Source organism: Urocampus carinirostris, chromosome 14 (assembly GCF_059441175.1).
Source record: "Urocampus carinirostris isolate Australia breed hairy pipefish chromosome 14, RoL_Ucar_1.0, whole genome shotgun sequence".
In the NCBI taxonomy this organism is placed as follows: Eukaryota; Metazoa; Chordata; class Actinopteri; order Syngnathiformes; family Syngnathidae; genus Urocampus; species Urocampus carinirostris.
In genome coordinates, this window is record NC_142362.1 from 8,616,538 (window position 1) to 8,643,416 (window position 26,879).

Genomic DNA, 26,879 nt, shown 5'->3' on the forward strand with positions numbered 1-26,879 from the left:
GTGGATTTGGAATTAAATTGTGTTTATTGTCATTGATATCAACTTATCGTGCATAGTGTTGGGTTGCGGCCGAATCCATCCCTCAGCTGGCCTGACCCAGCTCACGGGCCCCCTGTTTGACACCCCTGTTGCAAGTGATTAAATAGTTTAAAAAAGGCAAATTTATTAAATTTGTGAACAAGTTTTTGTCCGCATGATTCATTATTTTGTAATTTCTTTCTCTTTTTAAATAATTGGAATATAAAGCTATAACTTTCAGTCTGATTAAAAAAAAAACAAGTATTATTTTTATGAATATTATAATTAATACGGTGGCGCAGTGGTTAGCACGTGTGCGGCACAGTTCTACGGTCTTGGGAACCTCCTGTGTGGGTTCAAATCCAGCTGATTTCCTGTGCGGAGTTTGTATGTTCTCACCGTGCTTGCGTGGGTTTCCTCCGGGCACTCCGGTTTCCTCCCACATTCCAAAGACATGCATTTCAGGTGGATTGGCCGGTCCAAATTGTCCCTAGGTGTGAATGGGCAAGTTGTCTGTCCCTGTGTGCCCTGCGATTGGCTGGCAACCAGTTCAGGGTGTCCCCTGCCCACTGCCCGATGATTGCTGGGATGGGCTCCAGCACCCCCGCGACCCTACTGAGTATAAGCAGTTAAGCTAATGAGATGAGATGAGATAATACATACAGCCCATTGTAAAAGTCTTCCACTCGTTAGCTGGATAATAATTACGCTGTAACTTGGGATTTAACTATGTTTTAACTTGTTATCAAGTTTTTTCTAAATCTATATATTATTCTAGGAAAAAAAAACAACATATTTCAAATAAGCAAAAAATATATGCAAGTGAACAAAAATATACTTTAGTACCGTATTTTCCGCACTATAGGGCGCACCGGGTTATAGGGCGCACCCCGAAAAAATAGTTTTTGGTCCTATATCTTCCATACATAAGGCGCACCGGATTATAGGGCGCACCCCCAAAAAATAGTTTTTGGTCCTATGTTTTCCATACATAAGGCGCACCGGATTATAAGGCGCTACAATGGGAACGTGGACAAAACAGTCTGATGGTTCAGTCCAACTGATTAGCCCCTTAACATTCCCAAAGCTTGCAAAGAAGCAAATACGTGTCTCAGACACGAGCGGATGCGGTGTCCGTACGATGTCACTCAAATGCATCATTCCAAATATCATTCGGAAGGTTAAAGTCTTGGGATTCAAGAAAAGCCAACCATTCCTTAGTTTCTATTTTCTTTTTCGCTCGCAACTTTACTGTGCATATGTCAATAAACACTTGGAATTGAATTTGGAATTTAAAAAAAGACCCATCACACAAACGTCGAAATCACTCTGAAACAAGATACTGGGAAAATATATAGCCAGAGTAGCTCACCGAAGTCGTTGCGTTCAATAATAATGTGGAACCATAGTCCTCTTAAATCCGTGAGTGTAGTAAATCCAGGAGAGTAAAATATTTACAAATACAGAATGGTAAAACATGTTTCTTCTATGCTGTAAACAACCAAACTTGCTATTCACATTCATCTTTTTTGGCCAATTGCAGGCTTTGTTTGGCCCTTTAGCCTATGCGAGCCTGTAAATGATAAAAAGGATCCGCCTCCCTTTACCTCCGAATAACTTTAGCCGATAGCGATCGATTCAAATGATGATTGACATTGGCTGGGAAATGAAACGACGGCATATGTATACCAGCATACACCGCGGACCACATCGCCTACGAGGAAAAATCTAGTCGACGGCTGCTTCCTTTAGTTGCGAGACCTTGCGACTTAATATTGATCCATATATAAGGCGCACTGTATTATAAGGCGCATGGTCAGCTTTTGAAAAAAATAAAGGCTTTTAGGTGCACCTTATAGTCCTGGTCTGTTTTCTCCTGCCTTTTACCTGTTGGCGACCTGTTTCTGGACCCGTTTCTGTCCTGCTCTTCCGACCCAGCCATCGACCTGTTTTGCCCTGTTTCCTGCCTGATACTTGTTTCCGACCATTCTTCTGGACTCGATTACCGCCCTTGCTCTGTCCCGGCTACTGACCAGCTTTCCTGCCACCCACGACTATCCCCGCTCGACAGGGAAGTGCCATTTCCGCGTTCCAGCCTTCAGCTACCCCTGTCCAGGGTTGAGTAGGGTTACTTTAACTTGATTACTTTCAATTACTTTTGGATTACTCCAATACCAAATATGCTAATAAAAGACAAAATAAACTAAATAAGAATAAAATGATGACTCACAACACGTGATACGCTTTCTCTCCTGGCTTTGATCTCTTTGATCTCCGGCAAAACGAACATCAAATGTGACAGAAACAAAATGAAAATAAATCCAAACAGCTTGCCGACATCATTTTTGCCGTTCCGGGTATTCCGTTACTCCACAAGCTTGCACAAAATTTTCTCATTTTATTCCTATTTAGTTTCTTTTGTCTTTTATTAGCATATTTGGTATTGGAGTAATCCAAAATTAATTGAAAGTAATCCAGTTAAAGTAACCCTACCCAACCCGTGCATAGTTTTCTGCAGCAGACAACAGAAAGTAAATGCTATCACAAGGGACAGGTTGTAGGTGACTGTGTTGGGTGGGAGTGTCTGTGTACTTGATAGTGATAGGCTGGGGTATGCTGCCAGTCATAGAGCAGGGCGGGCACTAAGTCAAGGGGTCCGCCCCAAACAAACGGCGACAGTTAGCCTTTAGCAGCCCCTTACACTGCCAAGAATTGTATCCATTAAATCGGAGATTGCAACAAAAAAAAAATAAAGAAAGAAAAAACTAAGGAGATAAGGACTAGGAGAGAAGGACATACAGAAAAGGAAGGAAAAAATGAAAGAAGAAAGAAATAAGAATGAAACAAGAATGAAACAAGAATGAAGCAAGAATGAAACAAGAATGAAACAAGAATGAAACAAGAATGAAACAAGAATGACACAAAAACAAGAAAGAAACAAAGAAAGAAAGAAGGAATAAAATAAGAAAGAAAGAAACAAGAAAAACAGATTCACAGACCGACAAAAGGGGACTGACAGGACAGAGTTTAAATACTGACAGGGAACCAATCTGTCAACAAGCTGCAGCTGGCGCCACATGGGCAGGGCCAATTGGGCGCCATGGCAACCGTGACACTGCACATACACATTACACAAAAGTACAAAAAAATGGAGGGCTTCCCCTTTCTGTGTAAGAAAGCGATTTAAAGAGCGGCTGGATCAAAATGTGCCAGGTCTCTGTAATTATTAAAATCCTGTCCCAAATGTATTCGTTTCCCACGAGTTGTAACTCCAGGTCATATAGCTTTATAGATAATGGATCTGGTGTTGTTGAGGTGCAGGCTCAGCAGGGGTGGCTGATGATCACTATTCCTTTGGTCTGTTGTGACTTTCCTCAAACACCCATTCAATTTATTTTTCAATGTAACAAGCCGCATAAATACTAGCTGGAGCTATAGCCGTACTTCGCGGTCTTTTTTGGTAACCACATTGACATATTCGCCCACTGTTTGACTGACAGGATACACCGGCCTATCCCAGTCGAGCATCCGGAGAGTCAGGCCCACCCACCACACAAACAGTTCATAGCGTGCACCCTTGATAGCATATGCTGTCTGCTGCAGAACACAATACATGATATGGTGATATCAATGACAATAAAAAAAAAAAGTATCAAAACTAAAAAATTGAACCGCGATATAGTGGTGGTTTACTATAGTTTATTTTTTACACTGATAATCAATTCCTCCTTATCTTTTTTCACCCCCGTAACTCACTTCAAAGGATGAAATTGCCTCAGAGCGAAATTCATAATAAAAGCAATTCTCTTTTCATTCCAATAAACACACATTCTCCCCGATTTGATAACTGAATGGTTTACCAGGAAACAACTTCAGTAATTCCTATCCATGCCGACAGAGAGAAACGTTTGAGATGAAATAATGTCAACTCTGCCCTGGCCACTTCCCTGGGGTATTTCTTCTTACTCTACCGGAGAAGTGGCCACATTCATCTTCAGATATACTCATTTTAACAAAGTCCTGACATTTGGCACGGAGGTTTCACAATATTTCCTTCCACAGGTGGAACATCTAATCTCCAGGCGGGTCACAATGAATCCTCCGGCAATTTACTAATATGACCCGGTGGTTCGCGGGGCTTCGTGTGTTAGGTTGCTTGGAAAACCTCAGAAAATGCGGGTTGATTATTATTAAAGCTTTGAAAACTCTCTCGGTGTACCGGCTTTCTTTGTAAATATGCGTAACCATGTATAATATGTATTTGCAACTGTATATTTTTGTAATGTATTTATTTTAGAGACTTATTGTGATGTGTTTTCTAAGAGCGAATCCAAAAGAAGGGGCGGAACAAATGCGGGCTGACGGGAAGTGGGGTAAAGAGTTAAATCTCTTTGTTGTTGCAGCGGACAATAGTGGATATACATTTTTCCCACCCTTAACTTTGGAAATATACATTTTTTTTTTCAACGGGACCTGGACTTTAAAGGTTTGCATTAAATTCGAACTACCGGTATCATTTTCCGATCATGTTGCCGATTGTTGTGGATGGATTGTGTACTATATCTGCAGATACAATCGCGTCACCCAAAGTCAGCTTTGGGTTAAACTTGTGACTGTGTTACATGTTTAAATGTTGGCGCATGCGGCTTATATACAGGTGCGGCTTGTGTAAGGACAAAACTAATTATGTCTGCAAAAATGTGGTGCGTGCGGCTTATAATTAAGTGTGCTCTATAGTTCGGATTTTACGGTAACTACTTATTCAGCAATGCTTTCAACATTGCTGAGATCCGCAACACCCGACAACAAAAATAAATAAATAAATAAAAATCAGCAGTGGTGTTCGGGAAATATTTTCATAATTGACGTACCTGCGGGTCACACTGATTATTTGATGCTACTGCGCTGTGTGAAGATACAGGATTACTGTCAGCATCGCAACCTTGGGTGAAATCATTACAAAGGCTCCATTAAATAAAGCCCACAGTTAAATGCATCACATCAGAGTCTGATCTGAGAGTTGGGGAAAACATGAAAATTGGTATCAGCGGGGAGGATTCTAAAAGCAGCTGATACAGCGTTGTTGCTTTCTGGTTTGTATCATTTCAATTTTTGGTTGATGTAAGGACCAGTGTTCCCTCTAAGCTGCGCGCGTGCGCACAAGAAAATCTAGCCAGCCAGCGCACAAAAATGAGGGCTCAAAATTACTAATTAAGAAGCGACTTAAGTCAAAGTTACAGTGCATGAAGGTAAAAATACACGGGTTCCCCTGACGTTGTGCCCTAAATGCGGTATTTGGAAGTCGAGTCGAAGTAGAACGAGGTCGAGTAAAGTCAGTGGAGTTTGTCGAGAACCGGCTTCTTCGGCTCGGCTCATTAAAAGGAACCGGCTCTTTAGGGTCCGAAACGGCTCTTCGGGTTGTTTTTGCTTCTTTAATCCCAACATGACCAAATATTGTGTAAAATTATGCACAAAATGACTTAAAGGAAGGGGGGATAGATCAAAAAAGAAAAAAAATACCAAAATGAAAGAGTAGTGAAAAGCTGAGGAAAAAAGAAACAAAAGGAAGAGAAAAAAGAAGGAAAGATTTAGAAAAAAGCCAGAAAAAAAGAAAAAGAGTCATAGGAAAAAAGTAAATAGAGAACAAAAATAAAAAATTAACAGCTCGGAAAAAATAAACACAATGAGATTTTTTTTCAAGGAATTAAAAAAAAGTAGAAAAAAACCAGGCAGAAAGAAGAAAAAGTTTGTGTTGCATTCAAATAATTTCCAATCATATCAAGTGAATCTTGTTGCCAACATTGTACTTCCACTAAAAAATGCGATTAAGTACAGTTCTGTATCTTACAACCGACTAAATAAGCCCCCAAAAATGTTAATATTATGCGACAAAATATGTCAGGAAATAAAAAGAAATGGATATCTTGTGAAAGAATTTTAAGAACATACGACGTTTATAGGCCGTACAACCTTTGCAATGGTACATGAGTCAATTCATTCAAAAGTGAAAACAAATTTTGCATTGCCGGAAACTCATCAAAATGTAACTCGATATCAAGTTTTGGACATGTTTGATAATGAATTATCTTGCCACACTTGGGATTATGGTTGCTCACTGTTGTTTCAAGCGTTGCTCACCGACTTTGTGTGAAAGCTCAGACCCCTGGAAAATTACAGGGAACATTGCCTCTCTGAAAAAAAAAATCATGGTTTACTGTCAACTTCTTAAAATTAAACAGCAATGAAACTGAATTCCTTCTCTTTGGCTCCAAATCCACCCTATCGAGAGCTATAAATGTAAATGGTCTGCATTTATATAGCGCTTTTGAAGTCAGTGAAGACCTCCCAAAGCACTTTACAATGTGCTTCACACTTTTCCCTTTTTACACACTAACTAACCGATAGCAGCGTCAGCCATGCAAGGCAACTGCCTGCTATTGGGGGCACTAGGGGTTCAGTGTCTTGCCCAAGGACACTTCGACATATAACACGGAGGAGCCGGGAATCGAACCTGCGACTTCTTGATCCCAAAGCTGGCACCTTCTCACTCTCCACTTCCTTATTATTTCCCTCTCATCAGGTCAAGAGTCTGGATGTCACCACATCACCCCTGTCCTTCAACAACTCCGCTGGTTCCCGATGAACCAAAGAACCACCTAGAAAACCCTGTTGGACACCTGTAAGGCTAATCTTGCATACCTGTCATCCTGTACGGTTTTGCCATACAAAGAACGTTGATTATGCATTTTAAGACGTGTACGACGTACAAGAAAATCTGTACGGAAAAATGCAAATTTATCGATTATGGGTACCATCCGGTATATATCGACTATGACAAAACGGCAAATCAATCGAGTCAAACGAGTTTGCCGCGGTAGCCTCTATCTCTGTATTGTTTTTTTTTTTTCGTTGCAAACGAAGCAAGCGGTTTGATGCTACTGTGCGCATGCGTCTGCCGCCTGGGGATTTCATGTGGTAGTTTGCGTAGTGAAAGGAAGTCTGTCTCTGTTTAGCGAACTGGCTTTTTTGGCTCAGCTCATTCAAGAGAGCCGGCTCTCAAACGACTCACTTGCTTTGATGCCTTATATTATGATGTTGTATAAAGAAGAAAAAAGGAAGTATGAAAGGAGAAAACGAAAAAAGACAGGTTTGCAATTATCCCTTTAATCAGTATATTTCCAACAAAAATTTAATGCGGAAAATGAATTAATAATTTGAATAAGAAAATGTATTATTATACTCAATTATCTCATCATCTCATCAGCCGTACCGCTTATCCTCATTAGGGTCGCGGGGGGGCTGGAGCCCATCCCAGCCATCTCCGGGCAGTGGGCAGGGGACACCCTGAACTGGTTGCCAGCCAATCGCAGGGCACACAGGGACAGACAACTCATTCGCTCATTCACACCTAGGGACAATTTGGACCGGCCAATTCACCTGAAATGCATGTTTTTGGAATGTGGGAGGAAACCGGAGTGCCCGGAGGAAACCCACGCAAGCACGGGGAGAACATACAAACTCCGCACAGGAAGTCTGGAGCTGGATTTGAACCCACGACAGGTTCCCATGACATGAACTGTGCCGCACAAGCGCTAACCACTGCGCCGCCGTGCTGCCTTATACTCAATTATATTTGCATATATTTTGTCCTTCTACAGTGAACGTTCAAGCGACTCAGGATCTCACAACAAACTGTGTCATGGAACCGGACCAGGAGGCAGGAAGAGTGAACTCAATTGCGTAACGATCAGTTACTTTTATTTAGAAAATAAAAGTTGTCCAACACGCAGGGACAAAAACAAAACAAAAACAGACTTACAGGCAATCAGAAATTCAAGACTAGGTAATACTCACAAACAGGCTTCAAGTTACTAACTCAGACAAACGGGCATGACAGGTCTTCCTTGAGTCAAACAAAACCGAACAGAGCAAAACAGAACAATCCAGAACCGACTAATGCAATGATCCAGCAACCGGCAGTCCCCAAAACCCGCCCTTAAGAACCACACACGCAATTTAGACAATCTGTTACAGCCGGTGCCAAGGGGCAGGACCAGCTGGTTGTCATGGCGACCATGCTGGACATGACAAAATGTTAATGAACAATATATATGATATAACGAAACACATGTACAATATAACATGGTAAGCTACATAAATAAACACGTTTGAAAAAAAATATGGTGTAAGATTATTTTGTATTTTGGAGCCCTGGAGCGCAACAGGTATGATCTTAGCTTCTCTCCCTAGTTTTATGACCTGTTTCACATTGCCAAACCATCCTGGGCCCTCAGATTTTCCTGCTCTCTCCATCCCACAGGACCTACTGTTCCTCTCTGCTTCATGGGGAACAGAGTTTTCAGCTGCTCTTCCCAGCTCTAGAAATCATTCCACCGTCTGTCCAACTTGAAATCCAGACTCAAAACCCACCTCTTCAGACTTACCATCCATCCATCCATTAGCTTATCCTCAGTAGGGTCGCGGGGGTGCTGGAGCCCATCCCAGCTATCTTCGGGCAGCGGGCAGGGGACACCCTGAACTGGTTGCCAGCCAATCGCTGGGCACACAGGGACAGACAACTCGCTTGCTCATTCACACCTAGGGACAATCTGGACCGGCCAATTCACCTGAAATGCATGTTTTTGGAATGTGGGAGGAAACCGGAGTGCCCGGAGGAAACCCACGCAAGCACAGGGAGAACATACAAACTCCGCACAGGAAGTCCCGTAGCTGGATTTGAACCCATGACCTCAGAACTGTGCCGCACACGTGCTAACCACTGCGCCGCCATGCTGCCCTCTTCAGACTTACCCATCATTAATATTTAGTTTTTCTTTCCTGGTTTTCTTTTTGAACTGCACCTAGCAAATCATTTCCTGAATCGTGGTTACCGCATACGTCATCAACTCTAGCATTGACTTGGGGTTTACAAACCACTTATTTAAATTACTTGGCAAACGCTTCATGGATTCGAACCAAGAAACAGAGCGCTGCTACTGAAGAATTGTATACATTTGACTATAAAGGATTTTATACGATTGAATAAAAATGACATTTAATGCAAAATATATTCACTGACTGGGCTTTAGTTCAATGACAGGGCACTCTGTTCCAAATGCAGAATATTTTGTCTAGGGAATTTTGATAGCAGGACTCTGACGCTTTAAAATGGGCTCCAGCACCCCCGCGACCTTACTGAGGATAAGCGGTGCAGATAATGGATGGATGGATTGATATTCACTGGCTTGGTTGTGGTGCAATGTCAGGGCACTCTAGTAGAAAATGTTGTTTACAGGAACGGCGGGAACCGGACATAAGCCTGATAAGATAATCAGCACATCCAGACGCAGAAAGGCCCTGATGACATAGAAATGCTCGGTGTTGTTTTGGTTGTTCCAGACGTCATGACGCACTTCCCCGAGATGGTGAAAGCCATGGGGCTTCATTGGCTCGCCCATGGGAGGAGCCGGCACACCATTCTTGCGGGGAGACGTGGGCCAATAAGGAGAGAGCTAAAGGACTTTGGAAGAGGGCTTCCCATAGACTCCAACGTCACTAATTCGGTCGTTTTCGATGGAGTACACCGAGTTAAATTATTAATGAAAATAAATCTGCCCCCGTGTGGAAATGTCGACTTTCCTGTTCATCTTTTCCGTCAAGAAATGAGAACGCATAAATTGTTGGGTGAATGTAAGTGTGTTTGGTAATGGAGTCAGATAACTAATTCGAACAATTTTGGTAAACGACACATTTTGATACTAATTCCGAACACTACCTATCCATAATAAATCGTCTCACATGACCCCCTCCCTTCCCTCAACTGTTTTTGGATTGTTGTATCTATTGCTTGTTATATTCTTGTATTATTTTAGTTTTATAGTCGGTGTGCAGTGACCTTGGGTGTCCTTGAAGGCGCTTTGAAATAAAATGTGTTATCATTATTACCGTAAATTCCGGACTATAAGCCGCTACTTTTTTCCCAAATGTACAAATCTGCGGCTTACTCAGTGATGCGGCCAATTTATGTCATTTTTTTACCAGCCGCCAGCGGCGCTCGAGTACAAAGGGTAAGATTTAGACCGGTGGAATATATGCGCCGAGGAAGACTGCAACAACATACCCTCATCATGCAAATTGCAAAAAAAAAGGCACATGACGCAGCTTTCAAGCTAAATGCAATCAAGCAGTCCGATAAAGAAGGAAACAGGGCTACTGCACGTGAATTTTACTTTGCGAGCGTGTTGCTAGCGTGTTTTTGAATAAGCGTGGGACGACGTCTGTATGACAAAGTTATTAGGAGGAAGATAAGGACGGTGTATCGTGGTCATTACAAGTACGGTATGTTTTCTTAGCAGAACCGTTTACTGTTTTGCGAGCGTGTTTCTAGTAGCGTTTTGCTACCCTTCACAGGCACGGTTTGGGATGAAAGTTACAATATTATTATTAAAGCTTCGAAAACTCTCTCGATGTATCATATTTCTTTGTAAATATGTGTAACCATGTATAATATGTATTTGCAACTGTATATTTTTGTAATGTATTTATTTTAGAAACTTATTCTGCACAAGCAAATGAGAAAGAAGGGGCGGGGCAAACGCGGGCTGACGGGAAGTGGAGTAAAGGTGAGACGTGTTTGTGGACGCGGCCGACAATAGTGGATATATATTTTTCCAACCCTTACCTTTGGAAATATATATTTTTTCCCTGGATTACTTTCAATGGGCACCCGGACTCTGCAGGTCTACATTAAACCTTAAGTACCTGTATCATTTTCCGTTCACTTTGATTTTTGGACTGTGTCGGGTATGGGTTAATTTTGTGTTTGTGTTGCATTTTTTCAATGCGAGCGCATGCGGCTAATATACAGGTGCGGCTTGTGTATGTACAAAATCGGTTATCCTCCCGAAATGTGGTGGGTGCGGCTTATAATCAGGTGCGCTCTATAGTCTGGAATTTACGGTAAGTCTGACAGGCCGTATGTTTGAGGCAACAGCCACAAATATAATGTATCACCGAAGAAGAATCTGCTACAACTGGAAATGTCTAAATGACAATGTCTAGGACACGAACGTCCCACGGAGACCCGAGCCGGCGCTGACCCAAGCGTCCCCCGTGGGAAGCTTTTAGGAACGTTTACGGGCGTCTGCGGCGGCTTCAAGGTCGCGTTGAACTTTTAGTGCCGCCGAAAAACCCGACGTGTCTCGTGAGCCCGTCTGAAGGCTGAAACGCACCTGTTCACCTGCGACATCCGGCAGACATTTTTTTTGCACATACACACAAACACACACTCCCGGGAAGCATCTTATCGTCTTCCTCTTGGGGATGGAGAATCGAACCCCTGACATGCTCGCTTTCTGGTTTTCATCTTTTTTTTCAGCCATCTCCTCCACCAGTCATTTATCAACCGTAGCAAAAAAAACACATTTCCTTGACTTGTCTTCTCCTATTTACTGTATTCTCGTGCTTATCGCCATACTGTTAAACAGTGTCCCCCTCATTGCAATTGCGCACTGCTCGCACATTCTCAGCGCACAAGAAAATCTAGCCGGCGCACAAAAATAAGGGCTCAAAATTACTAATTAAGAAGAGACTTAAGTCAAAGTTACAGTGCATGAAGGTAAAAATACACGGGTTCCCCTGACGTTGTGTCCTAAATGCGGTATTTTGAAGTCGGGTCGAAGTAGAACGAAGTCGAGTAAAGTTAGTAGAGTTTGTCGAGAACCGGCTTCTTCGGCTCGGCTCACTAAAAGGAACCGTCTCTTTCGGGTCCTAAATGGCTCTTCGGGTTGTTTTTGCTTCTTTAATCCCAACATGAACAAATATTATGTAAAATGATGCACAGAATGACTTAAAGGAAGGGGGGAATAGAACAAAAAAGAAAAAAATACCAAAATGAAAAAGGAGTGAAAAGCTGAGAAAAAAAAGAAACAAAATGAAGAGAAAAAAAGAAGAAAACATTTAGAAAAAAGCCAGAAAAAAAGAAAAGAAAGACATGTAGGAAAAAAGTGAATAGAGAACAAAAAGGAAAAAGTAACAGCTTGGAAAAAATAAACACAATGAGATTTTTTTTAAAGGAATTTAAAAATAAGTAGGAAAAAAAGAAAGAAGAAAAAGTTTGTGTTGCATTCAAATAATTTCCAATTATATTAAATGAATCTTGTTGCCAACATTGTACTTACACTAAAAAAAGTCATTAAGTACAGTTCTGTATCGTCCAACCGACTCAATAAGCCCCCCAAAATGTGAATATTATGCGACAAAATATATCAGGAAATAAAAAGAAATGGATATCTTGTGAAAGAATTGTAAGAAGGCCGTACAACCTTTGCAATAGTACACGAGTCAATTCATTCAAAAGAGAAAAATAATTTTGCATTGCCGGAAACTCCGCAAAATGTCACTTGATGTCACGTTTTGGACATGTTTGATAATTATCTTGCCACACTTGGGATTATGGTTGCACACTGTTGTTTCAAGCGTTGCTCACCGACTTTGTGTGAACGCTCAGACCCCTGCAAAATTACAGGGAACATTGCTGTTAACCCTCATTCAACACGGTTAACAGGGACCAAACCCCACTGTAATGTGCAAAATCCACGGCGTAGCACATCCCCAGGGGGTCACGTTGGCTGGTGCCCAGAAAGTGGCTTGGAACTGGTGCAGACCTGTTGATCCCAATGTTTATTTAAAATGAAGCATCATGAGGGAATGCGGCGGACGATGACGCAATGTGGTTTCTGCCAAAGCCTCTGAATGTCAAAGTGAAGAAATTCAACAAAGAATGGGTAAATCACAGGAGTGACTATGACTTGTCATCTAATTAGTGACACACATGAATGAAGGAACGAGTTTTCCACTGTCCCTGTGGAGCAGGGGTCAGGAACCTAAGGCTCGCGAGCCATATATGACTCTAATAAATGTGTGGCTAAAACCACTTACAGTAGGGACGAACTTATTCGGTTGGGTGAGCGTCTAAATTTCGACTTTTCGGGCACTTTTTATACCGCTCATGATATACCGAGCGAACTTCAAAGAGACCCGGCTTCGTTGTGGACATCCATCCCTCTTAATAAGCGGCGACGGCGGAGACGCCGTTCGGAAAGGAAACGCGGCTGCCGTGCAGGTAGATGTGTGAAGCGTGTGAAGTCTAAGCAGCAAGATGGACACGAGGATGGACGGGAGGATGTAACTAATTCCACCATTCATTCCTCGCCGGACAACCGAAGCTTTAAACTCAGCGCTCACGAACGGCCACAACGCCGGGAGCTTTTGAAGATCTCGACAAAGACTACAAAGAGTTCAGCTAAGTCAAATGATTCAGCAAAGCTAAAATTTGGTCTTTTGAATGTTAGATCCCTCGCCCCTAAAGCTTTACTTGTAGATAATATTATTCGTGATTATAAACTGAATTGTATGGGTCTTTGTGAAACGTGGTTACGCCCGGATGAGTACTTAGCGCTTAATTATGCTTCTCCACCAGACTACCAGAGTAGTCATACAGCACGCACGCTGAAAAGGGGTGGTGGTGTTGCGCTAATCTCCGAAAAATCGCTTAAATTTAATCCACGGACCGCTAATAATTACAAAACGTTTGAGGCTCTTGTGACGCGGTCCCCTCAATTGTCAATTGATGTAATAACTATCTATCGTGCTCCTGGGCCATACACAACTTTCTTAGACGAATTCGCTGAACTTTTGTCTGAACTAGTAACCTATGCAGACAAAATTATAATTATGGGAGACTTTAATATTCATATGAATGACCCACACAGTTCACTCACTATTGCGTTTAGTTCTTTACTTGATGGATTTGGTTTTACTCAACTAGTTGATTTGCCAACCCATAAAAATGGGAACACGCTAGACTTGATTCTGACTCGAGGAGTTTTAACCTCAAACATTATGGTGCTACCGTGTACTACCGTTATCTCCGATCATTATTTAGTGACATTTGAGGTGCTAACTAAATGTAGTGTTAAAAAAGCTGAAGGATTTAGCGGACGCAATATAAGCACTGGCACAGTTTCTGAGCTCCTTGAACTCCTTCCTGAAGCAGTTGCGTCCTTTCCTAAATACACTGGCTCGATTGACTCACTCACGAATGAGTTCAATACCACCCTGACTAGTGTGATGGATACCATAGCGCCCTTAAAACTAAAATCACGTCCTAAAAGACGCACACCTTGGTTTACTGATGAAACTAGAACCCTTAAAAAAGAATGCAGGAAATGGGAGAGAAAATGGCGCGCTACCAAGCTTGAGGTTTTCCATCAAACCTGGTGTGATAGCTTGTTAAAGTATAAAGCGGCCCTTGCCTCTGCAAAATCGGCCTACCTTTCGAAGGTGATTGCGTCTCAAAAGAACAACCCCAAAGCCCTTTTTGACACTGTAGCATCGCTTACAAGGCAACAGACTACCGCTGATAGTTCGACACACTCTGCTCAGGACTTAATGGTCTTCTTCACTAAAAAGATTCAATGCATACAGGAAGAAATTGCTAAAGATACTATTAGTACCACTCATATTAAAGAACTGAAACTTACAGATGCACGACAGGGTGGCTGCCCAGGGAAAATGGCCGGTTTTAGTGAACTGTCACTTGATGATCTCAAACAAGTGGTGACTGCGGCCAAACCGACAACTTGCCAGTTCGACCCGCTCCCAGGTTCACTTATTAAAAGTCTTTTTAGCGTCATTGGGCCTTCAGTTCTAAATATTATAAATACATCACTCTCCTCAGGTGTAGTTCCAGCAGCTTTTAAGTCCGCCGTTATTAAACCCACACTAAAACGACCCAACCTTGATCCAGAAATCTTAAGTAATTACAGACCTGTGTCAAACCTACCTTTCCTCTCTAAAGTACTCGAAAGAGTAGTGGCACAGCAGCTGAATGCTTTCATATCTGAGAACAACCTTTTTGAATCGATGCAATCAGGATTCAGGGCTAACCACTCTACTGAGACAGCGCTGATCAAGGTAACAAATGATCTCCTAATGTCAATGGATTCTGGCGCTTCATCACTTTTGCTGCTGCTGGATCTTAGTGCTGCTTTTGACACAGTGCGCCACAATATCCTACTAGAACGGTTGGAAAAATGGATTGGTCTCTCAGGAACCGTCCTCTCGTGGTTCAGATCCTACCTCTCAGATAGGACGCACTGTGTGAAATATGGTGAAACGACATCTGAGCCCTTTAATGTTACCTGCGGTGTTCCGCAGGGTTCTGTGCTCGGCCCCCTACTTTTCAACATTTACATGCTTCCATTAGGTGATATTATCCGCAAGTACAATATCAGCTTCCACTGCTACGCAGACGACACTCAACTATATCTTCCGTTGGAGGAATCTTCCACACTAAACTGTGGAAATTTGGAGGCCTGTCTCACTGAGATAAAAGAGTGGATGTCACTCAATTTCTTGCGTCTTAACCCTGAAAAGACCGAAATGTTAGTCATTGGTCCTTCTAAATGCCGTGACTTCTTCTCAAAAACTGCTGTGAACCTTGACAAATGTCACATCACACAGAGTGACTCAGTTAAAAATTTAGGTGTCATATTTGACCCTGATCTATCATTTGAGATGCATGTAAAGCAAATTACTAGAACTGCCTTCTTCCATCTTCGCAACATTGCTAAAATCCGTTCAATACTGTCTCAGTCTGATGCGGAAACAATAATTCATGCATTTGTTACCTCCCGTCTCGACTACTGTAATGCACTACTTTCCGGTCTCCCGAAGTCCAGAATCAAGTCTCTTCAGCTAGTACAAAATGCCGCAGCGAGGCTTTTAACTAGGACAAAAAAGTACGATCACATAACACCGATTTTGGCTAACCTGCATTGGCTCCCAGTTAGCCAAAGATGTGACTTCAAAGTTCTCTTAGTACTGTACAAAATCATACATGGACTTGCTCCCTCTTATCTTTCAGATCTGATCTGCCGCTATGTCCCGGTCCGAAGCCTGCGATCTGAGAGTGCCGGTCTTCTGGTGATCCCGAGAGCAAAGAAGTCTTCTGCTGGTTCGAGAGCGTTCTCCATCCGGGCACCGGTGCTGTGGAATGCTCTTCCCCCTGAGATCCGATCTGCAACCTCAGTGGAAATGTTTAAATCTAAACTTAAAACTCACCTCTACTCTATTGCATACGAATAACCTACTCCTCTTGTCGGTTGACAATAGTCTGTGTAATATAGTGTAACAATCTGTGAAGCCCTTTGAGACTCTTCGTGATTTAGGGCTATACAAAAATAAATGACTTGACTTGACTTGACTTCCATGAGTACATATAGCTCGGAGATAAAATAGAAACTGCGCCAAAATTTTATGTACAGTTTCGAGTAAATACGATTGTCACGCATGCAAAGTCGAGGCAATACTCATAGTCAGGAGAGTTCTGTCCAGGATATATAGGACACAATTTTAGCCACAGTTTACAGTCAACGTGTCACACCAACAGACACTGTTTTGTCTGTAAATTGCTATGTATTTGCTGGGAATTTCCCTGCGGGGATGAATAAAGTATCCATCTATCTATCTATCTATCTATCTAGACATCCATCTATCTAGACATCCATCTATCTAGACATCCATCTATCTATACATCCATCTATCTAGACATCCATCTATCTAGACATCCATCTATCTAGACATCCATCTATCTAGACATCCATCTAGACATCCATCTAGACATCCATCTATCTAGACATCTATCTAGACATCCATCTATCTATCTATCTATCCAGACATCTATCCATCTATCTATCTATCCAGACATCTATCTATCCATCCATCCATCCATCCAGACATCTATCTATCCATCCATCCATCCATCCATCCAGACATCTATCCATCCATCCATCCATCCATCCATCCATGAAATGAAAATGAAATGAAAATGAAATGAAAATGAAATGATCTGCATTTATATAGCGCTTTTCAAGTCAATGACTTCCCAAAGCGCTTTACAATGTGCTCCACATTTCCCAATAGTGGCCTTGCAGCCATGTAAGGCGCTAACCTGCTTATTGGGGGTATTAGGGGTTCAGTGTCTTACCCAAGGACACTTCGACATGTAACACGGACGAGCCGGGATTCGAACTGGGATCTCTTGATCCCAAGACAAGCACTCTACCTCCTGAGCTACTGCCGCCCCATCCATCTATCTATCTATCTATCTATCTATCTATCTATCTATCTATCTATCTATCTATGTCGTTATGTATATGGAAGATCACCAAGTATTCTATGTTCATTGTTTAGACACTTCATAATTAAAACCCAACAAAAACACAACAATCTCCAAATTCATGGAAGCCCTAGCAAAGCACCTAGAGGAATTTGGTTGGGTAAGCAGTAGAAATGCATGCAACTATACACAGGACAGGACACGCGCACCCATTCTTAATGCACAGAGTCGTCTGCACCGCAAGTAAATACATTGGTATCCTTGTTTGCAGTATTTTATGACATTTTCAAAAAAGAACTTGGATTGCACCCTGTTTTAAAACCATTACTTAAAACATAGTGACAGTAACTGCAGGAGGGAGACAAATTTTGGTTGGTATATTTATATTGATATGGGACACACCCTTTGGTATTATAATCAATTATCACCCAGTGAAATAACATAAGCTGAAGAATTAGCTTTTGTCTGGAGAGTTTGGTTGAGTTTTGTCTTAAAATGTATGGTGTGGGTCTTTCCCCCCAAATAATTCAAGTACTGTATTTTCCGCACTATAAGGCGCATCTAAAAGCCTTTATTTTTTTCAAAAACTGACCATGCGGCTTATAATACAGTGCGCCTTATACATGGATCAATATGAAGTCGCAAAGTATCGCAACAAAGGCAAGCAGCCGCCGACTAGATTTTTCCTCGTAGGCGATGTGGTCCGCGGTGTATGCTGGTATACATATGCCGGCATTTCATTTCCCAGCCAATGTGTCAATCATCATTTTAATCGATCACTATTGGCTAGAGTTTTTCGGAGGTAAAGAGGGCGGATCCTTTTTATCATTTACAGGCTCGCATAGGCTAAAGGGGCGAAACAAAGCCTGCAATTGGCCGAAAAAGATGAATCTGAATAGCAAGTTTGGTTGTCTACGGCATGGAGGAAACATGTTTTACCATTCTGTATTTGTAAATATTTTACTCTCCTGGATTTACTACACTCACGGATATAAGAGGACCATGGTTGCACATTATTATTGAACGCAACGACTTTGGTGAGCTACTCCTGCTATATATTTTCCCAGTATCTTGTTTCAGAGTGATCTAGATGTTACTGTGATGGGTCTTTTTTTAAATTAAACTCAATTCCAAGTGTTTATTGTCACATGCACAGTAAAGTTGCGAACAAAAAAGAAAATAGAAACTAAGGAATGGTTGGCATTTCTTGAATCCCAACCTTCCGAATGATATTTGGAACGATGCATTTGAGTGACATCGTACGGACACCGCATCCGCACGTGTCTACGACACGTATTTGCTTCTTTGCAAGCTTTGGGAATGTTAAGGGGGTAATCAGTTGGACTGAATCATCAGACTGTTTTGTCGACGTTCCCATTGTAGCGCCTTATAATCTGGTGCGCCTTACGTATGGAAGATATAGGACCAAAAACTATTTTTTGGGGGTGCGCCCTATAACCCGGTGCGCCCTATAGTGCGGAAAATACGGTATGTTTGCTATTATGGCTCTTTTGGTCAAAAAGGTTCCAGACCCCTGCCATGGATTCAGATCCTAATTTTGGCAGAATAAACGGGGAGATGTCTAGTAAAGGAAAGTATCAAACTTTTCCGCCATTAAAACAATTCTTTGCGGATGGTATTTGCAGCTCTCCATCTCATTCAAGTAACTGTGCATACTAAAATTCAGAAGGCCATACATAGACAAAATTATGTATACTTGTTGTATATTGCAACTGCTCTTAAACTCTCCTGTACTTTGCACGGAATACAAATCGATAGAGTTGAACAAGTAATGCTACTACTACATAAAACAATCGTTCTTAATCTATTTTTGTAAATATTTTATTTTCTGTACAAAAATCGTTGTATGACTAACACGATTAGAAATGATCAATGCAGAAAAAAGGCAGATGTTTTCCTACATATGTAACGAAATTCCTGCTGAAATATGTTTGTATAGTTTGTGTATACGTGTCCTGCAATGATGAGTCCAACAGCGCCACCTGCTGGTATGAGTTAAGGTTTTGTTTAGCCTCTGATTTTATGACCGGAAGGCGGATATTGTTAGCAGTCTCCAGCGTGGTGCTAACGGTTAGCCACGATCTTTTGGTGCTCCGCAAAAAAATTATAAACAACATGAAAACCACAACTGACAAATCTTGCAACGTACACAGTAATGTAATTGTCAAGCTGTTTGGATTTATTTTCATTTTGTTTCTGTCGCCATTTATGTTAGTTTTGCCGTACTGGGGCGGCAGTGGCTCAGGAGGTAGAGCGCTCGTCTTGGGATCAAGAGATCGCAGTTCGAATCCCGGCTCCTCCGTGTTACATGTCGAAGTGTCCTTGGGTAAGACACTGAACCCCCAATACCCCCAATAAGCAGGTGAGCGCCTTACATGGCTGCACGGCCGCTATTGGGAAATGTGAAGCACACTGTAAAGCGCTTTGGGAAGTCTTGACTTGAAAAGCGCTATATAAATGGAGATCATTTCATTTTATTTTCATTTCATTTCATTACTCGACTTTCCCTCATAGATGTTGAAAACCAGCGGAGGTGCTAACCACATGGTGTGTGTATATTGTGTCCGTTTTTATACTTGTTATTGTAATCATTTTTGTTTTCACAAATATATAAAAAGGATGATGTTGGTTCAAATTCAGATTCAAAAAATATGTCGAGTTGAATTCATTTTAAAAGTTAAAACAACTATACGATCACTTGTTAAAAGTATCTTGTGAAAATTATTGTAATGGTTGATTTTCTGAACTGTATTGTATGTCAACTGAAAAGAAAACTATTTGTATGATATTGTTAGCAGTCTCCAGCGCGCTGCTAACGATGTTGAGAACCAGCGGAGGTGCTAACCACCTGGTGTGTGTATGTTGTGTTACTTATTGCAGTCTCCAGCGCACTGGTAACTGAAATAAAAGCCTCATCATGCAGTCCAGCCTGAATGTGGATCCTTGGTGGGATGGGTACACCGCAGTTACACATATACCGTAAATTCCGGACTATAAGCCGCTACTTTTTTCCCTAACTTTCAACTCTGCGGCTTATTCAGTGATGCGGCCAATTTATGTAATTTTTCTACCGGCCGCTAGCGGCGCTCGAGTGTTGCTACCATTAACTGCCCTGTCAAAGCTATATTATTATTATTATTAAAGCTTTGAAAACTCTCTCGGTGTACCGTCTTTCTTTGTAAATATGTGTAACCCATGTATAATATGTATTTGCAACTGTATATTTTGTAATGTATTTATTTGTATTTATTTTAGACACTTATTCTGATATGTTTTGCACGCGTGAACGAAAAATGAGGGGCGGAACAAACGCGGGGTGCCGAGTTTAAGTGGGGACCGCTAAAGGTGAGGGACAGACAAGGAAAGAAGAGGGGGTAAAAAGTTGGTCAAAGAAAAAGGAGTTGCGTGAGTAAATGTGTTCATCTGATATATTTTTCCCACCCTTACCTTTGGAAATATACACTTTTTTCCTTGGATTACTTTCAACGGGACCCGGACTCTGCAGGTCTGCATCAAACCTTAAGTACCGGTATCATTTTCCGTTCATTTTGTCGGCTGTGATTTTTGAACTGTGGACTTTAATAAAGGACATTTAGTTTCAATCGCGGGACTTGAAGTCGGGTTTGGGTTAATTTTGTGTTTGTGTTACATTTTTAAATGAGGGCGCATGCGGCTTATATACAGGTGCGGCTTGTGTATGAACAAAATCGGTTTTCCTCTTAAAATGTGGTGGGTGCGGCTTATAATCAGGTGCGCTCTATAGTCCGGAATTTACGGTACTTGACGACTGCTTATTTGTATAGTTTGTTTTACCTTTCTTCCCCTGCGGATCTTTGCAGCTGTCATGTACGCAGGAGCCCCAGGCTGACCACTGGGAGAGCAAACAGCGGTGCTGGCAGGGAATGGAACAGTTCTTGACAGCCAACGGTGCTTCTTGACCGCTACACAGCTTGCCAGTCACTGGCCTGGACACTGTACAAACACAAAACGTACAGCTGCTTTGAGCAAAGTGCGGATTTTATACATAAAGCGACCTATAGGGCTGCATTCATGCACCTCAAAACAGGTTCAAATACAGGTGATGTGATTCAAATCAAACCAAATTGTATTTGTAAAGCCAGACAATGAGTTGCCACACAACGTGCTGTACAAAGAACAATCAGAAAATAAATACAAACAATGTTTTCCCAACCAACAACCAGGAACACAAGAAAACAAACAATGAAAAACATAAAAATAGTGTACCGTAAAGCCGCTATTTTTTTCCCAAATGTTCAGCCCTGCAACTTATTCAGTGAAGCGGACAATTTATGTAATTTTTCTAACGGCTACCAGCGGCGCTGAAGTATAAAAGGTAGGATTAAGACCAGTAGAATATGTGCTCCAAGAAACACAGCAACCTCTAAGTTTATGCATACATTGTCTGTAAAGTAAAGGTATGTTCCGATAATGAGGAAGGCGCCCTTGATGGCGATAGTTATGAGGAGGAAGTTGAGGGCGATCTACTGTGAAACTCACAATTACAGGATGCTTTTTTTTGACAGGCACGTTTGATGCATTGCGAGCGTGATCCTACTAGCGTGTTGGTACCTTTCAAAGGCATGATTTGGGATGAAAGTTATATTATTATTATCAATGCTTTGAAAACTCTCTCGGTGAACCGTCTTTCTTCGTAAATATGTGTAACCATGTATAATATGTATTTGCAACTGTACATTTTTGTAATGTATTTATTTTTAGAGATTTATTCTGTTATGTGTTCTCCGGGCGAATCAAAAAGAAGGGGCGGAGAAAACGCGGGTTGATGGGAAGTGGGGTAAAGCGTTACCGGTGGGGTAAAGAGTTACCGGTAGATCTGTCTGTTATCACAGCGGACAATAGTGAATATATATTTTTCCCACCCTTAACTTTGGAAATATACATTTTGTTTCGTTTTCGTTTCAACGGGACCTGGACTTTACAAGTCTGCATCATACGTTAATTACGGGTATCATTTACCATTCATGATGCCGACTGTGGTTCTAGGATTGTGTACTGTCTATTAAGTTGCAATCGAGGAACCTACAGCCTGGACTGGGTTGAGATTGTGATTGAGTCTCAAGATTTAATGCGGGCGCACGCGGCTTATGCACAGGTGTGGCATGTGTCAGTACAAATTTGGCAAATCACTTAAAAAGTGGTGGGTGCGGCTTATATTCAGGTGCGCTCTACAGTCCGGATTTAAAGGTAAATTAAAAAAACAAAAACATTGAAAGATAAATACATTAATGGCAAAGCACAGACTGATCCTGTGAAAAAAATGGACTTGAAGAAGGCTCATCCACACTCATAGGGTTGGTGAAATATGGCGTCAGGAAAGGATTTTCAACCATCGAACACAACATACCATTGGCTACAAACTGGTGGGTTTATTAATGACGTGTTCCAAAAATGACATTCGATCACTTAATATGAAGGGTTTACAAACCAAATGGGGTTCTTGCGGTAATAACTAATAAATAGTGGCTTGCGATGCTGTATTTTTAATGCAACCTTGTATACGTTAAAGGATTTTATACATTTGACTACAAAGGATTTTATACAATTGACTACAAAGTACATGTATTCAGTTTGATGTAGTAGAGATATGCACTGACTGTGTTTTCATTCAAGGTACATTAGAAGGTTAGGTTGTGTGGAATGCATCAGACGTATTTCTGATAACAGAATTCCAATGAGTGCTGACGGAGAAGGCCAGAGGCGCAAGGGCAGACATCGGGCACCACTGGTATGCGAAGATTGTGGAGTCCAGCCGACACGCCCTCATGCGCGGGGAAGACCAATAAGAGAAAGCTAACGTTAACTACAGATGACACATAGCACGTAGCCAATGGGATGTCTTTTCTTTGTTTGTGAAATGTATAAATGGGCAACTGGGATGGGGACGCCGTCTCCTGTTGATAGACTTCTTCTGTTGGGAATAATAAAAATCGGCCCCCGTGTGAAATGTCTGCTTTCCTGGTCATTTTTCTCTCAAGAAACATTCATAATTGTTGGATGAATGTAGATTGTGTTTGGTTGATGGAGTCAAATAACTATTTTGAAAAATTTGGTAAACGGTACATTTTGACAGGCCAATCAACATGACATGCATGTTTTTGGAATGTGGGAGGAAACCGCAGTGCCTGGAGGAAACCCAGGCAAGCATGGGGAGAATATGCAAACTCTGCACAGGGAGGCTAGTAGCCGAATTTGAACCCACGACCTCAGAACTGTGCCGCAAAGGCACTAACCAGTCCTGCCTTATTTATAGATTTTTTATAAATATGTGAATATACAAAAGCATCAATGGATTTGAGAAACATGTCAAGATAGATGAATTAACTAGTTACATTTTAGAATGGATACAAAAATGTTGTATACCAGAGGTAGAATCAGAACCAGAAGTAAACCAGACAACATTGGCGCTGCCCATTTTGTAGCTATGACAATAAAGGTATATTCTATTCTATTGATAGGTTGGTCGTTTTGGTTGTAATATTTCTCAGAATTCACTGTGTGAATATAACTTATATAAAAACAATCTTTCACACACACACACACACACACACACACACACACACACACACACACACACACACACACACACACACACACACAAGAAGTAACGTTTCAATAATCAGTCTAATTGCATCTCTTGTACGTTTATCAGTATTTTACTCTTTTATTTTGAAGTCGCATTTCCGGTGTATTTTTCTCTTTCCTGTGTGAATTAAGTTAACTACACACACGGGAGCCGCCGGACAGTGCTCTCCCGCTTGGGAATTTTATTTACCTTAACGCTTGTTTTTATTTGAGTAATTCTGCCAACATAGAGTTTATATAAGTTTTAACTTTAACATCTATGCTATTCTATTGTTTTCTATTATAATTTGTAGATGTAACTGCGGTGTACTTGTCCCACCAAAGATCCACATTCACGCTGGACTGGATGATAAAGTTTTTATTACAGTTACTGCAAATGAATGAGTCACAACATTAGCTTTTCTGCTGGCTTTGATCTCTTTGATCTCATTGCAGTTCTCTCTGGTAAGACTGCCCAACAAAGCATATCAAAGAGCTTTCTTTTCAATTCACATAAAATAGATTTTAGAATATCACAATACATTTTTACATCTTTACATTTTAACAAAATACTTTTAACAAGAGATCGTATAGTGGATTTTTAACGTTTATAATGGATTCAACTTATTTTTCTTTCGTCTGAATTTTAACCGACATCATCCTTTTTTAATGTATATGAGAAAATAGAAATAAAAACAATAATGAGTATAAAAACGGGTACAAGTTACCTGCAAATGGATGAGTCACACCATTACCTTTTCTGCTGGCTTTGATCTCTTTGATCTCATTGCAGTTCTCTCTGGTAAGACTGCCAACAAACCCCGCCTCCCGGTCACATGTCAGAAGCCAAAACCAAACCCCACCCCATACCAGCAGATGGCACTGTTGGACTCATCATTGCAGGACGGATTTACCAAAAACTATACACATATTTCAGCAGGAATTTCAATAAAACATAAGTTATTATTACACCCGTTACATAGATATTAAAAAAAAATCAAGGAACCAAACAATTGTTGTGTTACTAAATCCCGATAATAATTCCTCCCCGCCCACAACACGAGAGTTTTTATTTAATCTAATATTTCCAGTTTGATGCACTTCCACACATCAATGAATATCACATTTCCATTTAAATGAGAGCCCAAAGAGAGATTCAGCAAATGTCCTTCCCCGCATAATGTCTTCTTGCCCCGAGTCATTTTTACATGGTGTTTGATCTTCTGCGTAGAAATAACACGCATGCTTAAACACGCGGATAAAGCGCGTATTACACGTTTATCGGCTTTGTTTGCTAAAGTGCGGGTGACAATTACGCCGCTGTAGAAATCCAGCAGCAGCAAATTGTTTGGGGAATAAGGCGCAGGGGGAAAAGCCGAGGCAGGAACCGCGTCGGTTTACACTACCTGAAGCTGTGCCGGGGTTGTAAACACAGCGGCTTAAGTATTGATCTTTGTCCCACAGCGCCGAATGTTTCGATGATATACTACAAACTAAAAAAATAATACCTAATCCCAATACCTTCGGAACGAGGCTGCGAGAGTGTACATTTATTTTCTAATTGAATGGTTTACCCGCCATCAATCCTGTGGCGATTGCGGCGCGAGTTGAAAATAATGAAAATGCATCGGTTGAAACCTCAAAGGGCAAACGCAATCGCTTAGGAAAGGATGGTGGAAGGACTCGGGAGTCAAATGTATCCCCGGAGAGAATGATGTCGATGGGAATCAGGTATTCTTGGGTCAAATTATTTTTGGAAAGAATATCACTGGAAAGGAAATAACATTGTTTTAAAAGAAAGAGATGGATGAATAAGCAGTGAGGATGAATGGATGGATGAATAGGCAGGTATAATGGATAGAGAGAGAGACAGAGAGAGAGAGATGGATAGTGAGAGAGAGAGAGAGAGAGAGAGAGAGAGAGATGGATAGTGAGAGAGAGAGAGAGAGAGAGAGAGATGGATAGTGAGAGAGAGAGAGAGAGAGAGAGAGAGAGAGAGAGAGAGAGAGAGAGAGAGAGAGATAGAGAGATATAGAGAGAGATATAGAGAGAGATAGAGAGAGAGCGAGAGCGAGAACGAGAGCGAGAGCGAGAGAGAGAGATAGATAGACAGTTATATAGATATATAGAGAGAGATATAGAGATATATAGAGAGATAGAGAAAGATATAGAGATAGAGAGATAGAGAGAGAGAGAGAGAGAGAGAGAGATGGATAGAGAGAGAGATAGATGGATGTGAAAGAGAGAAAAAGAGAGCGATAAAGAGAGAGAGAGAGATGTATAGAGAGAGATAGATAGAGAGATATGTATGGAGAGATAGAGAGATAGAGAGATAGATGGATAGACAGAGAGATAGAGAGATAGAGGGATAGATGGATCGAGGGATAGATAGAGAGATAGAGGGATAGATGGATCGAGGGATAGATAGAGAGATAGAGGGATAGAGAGATAGTTAGATAGATAGATAAAGATATAGGAATATAGATGTATAGATGTATAGATGTATAGATAGATAGATAGATAAATATATAGAGGTATAGATAGATAAATATATAGAGGTATAGATAGATAAATAAAGATAAAGATAGAGATATAGAGATATAGAGATATAGAGATATAGAGATATAGAGATATAGAGATATAGAGATATAGAGGTATAGAGGTATAGATATATAGATAGATAGATAGATAGATAGATAGATAGATAGATAAATGAAGATAAAGATATAGAGGTATAGATAGATAGATAGATAGATAGATAGATAGATAGATAGATAGATAGATAGATAGATAAAGATATAGATAGATAGATAAAGATAAAGATATAGAGTTATAGAGGTATAGATAGATACAGATAAAGATAGAGGTATAGAGATATAGAGGTATAGATAGATAGATAGATAGATAGATAGATAGATAGATAGATAGATAGATAGATAGATAGATAGATAGATAGATAGATAGATAGATAGATAGATAGATAGAAAGATAGAAATATAGATACACTCTCAATTAGCAAAGATGTGATTTTGAGGTCAATTTGACCCTTGGGGGC

The 26,879-nt window shown here is 41.0% G+C and overlaps 1 protein-coding gene across 1 annotated transcript in view; it reads right to left on the reverse strand.

Annotated features, from left to right (window-relative positions):
* thsd7ba (thrombospondin, type I, domain containing 7Ba) overlaps nucleotides 1–26,879 on the reverse strand; it is a 484,701-nt gene that overhangs the window by 220,850 nt on the left and 236,972 nt on the right. The window contains exon 7 of the mRNA XM_088352325.1: nucleotides 21,035–21,193. Coding sequence (XP_088208451.1) covers nucleotides 21,035–21,193 — 159 coding nt within the window. The remainder of the gene's footprint in view (nucleotides 1–21,034; nucleotides 21,194–26,879) is intronic.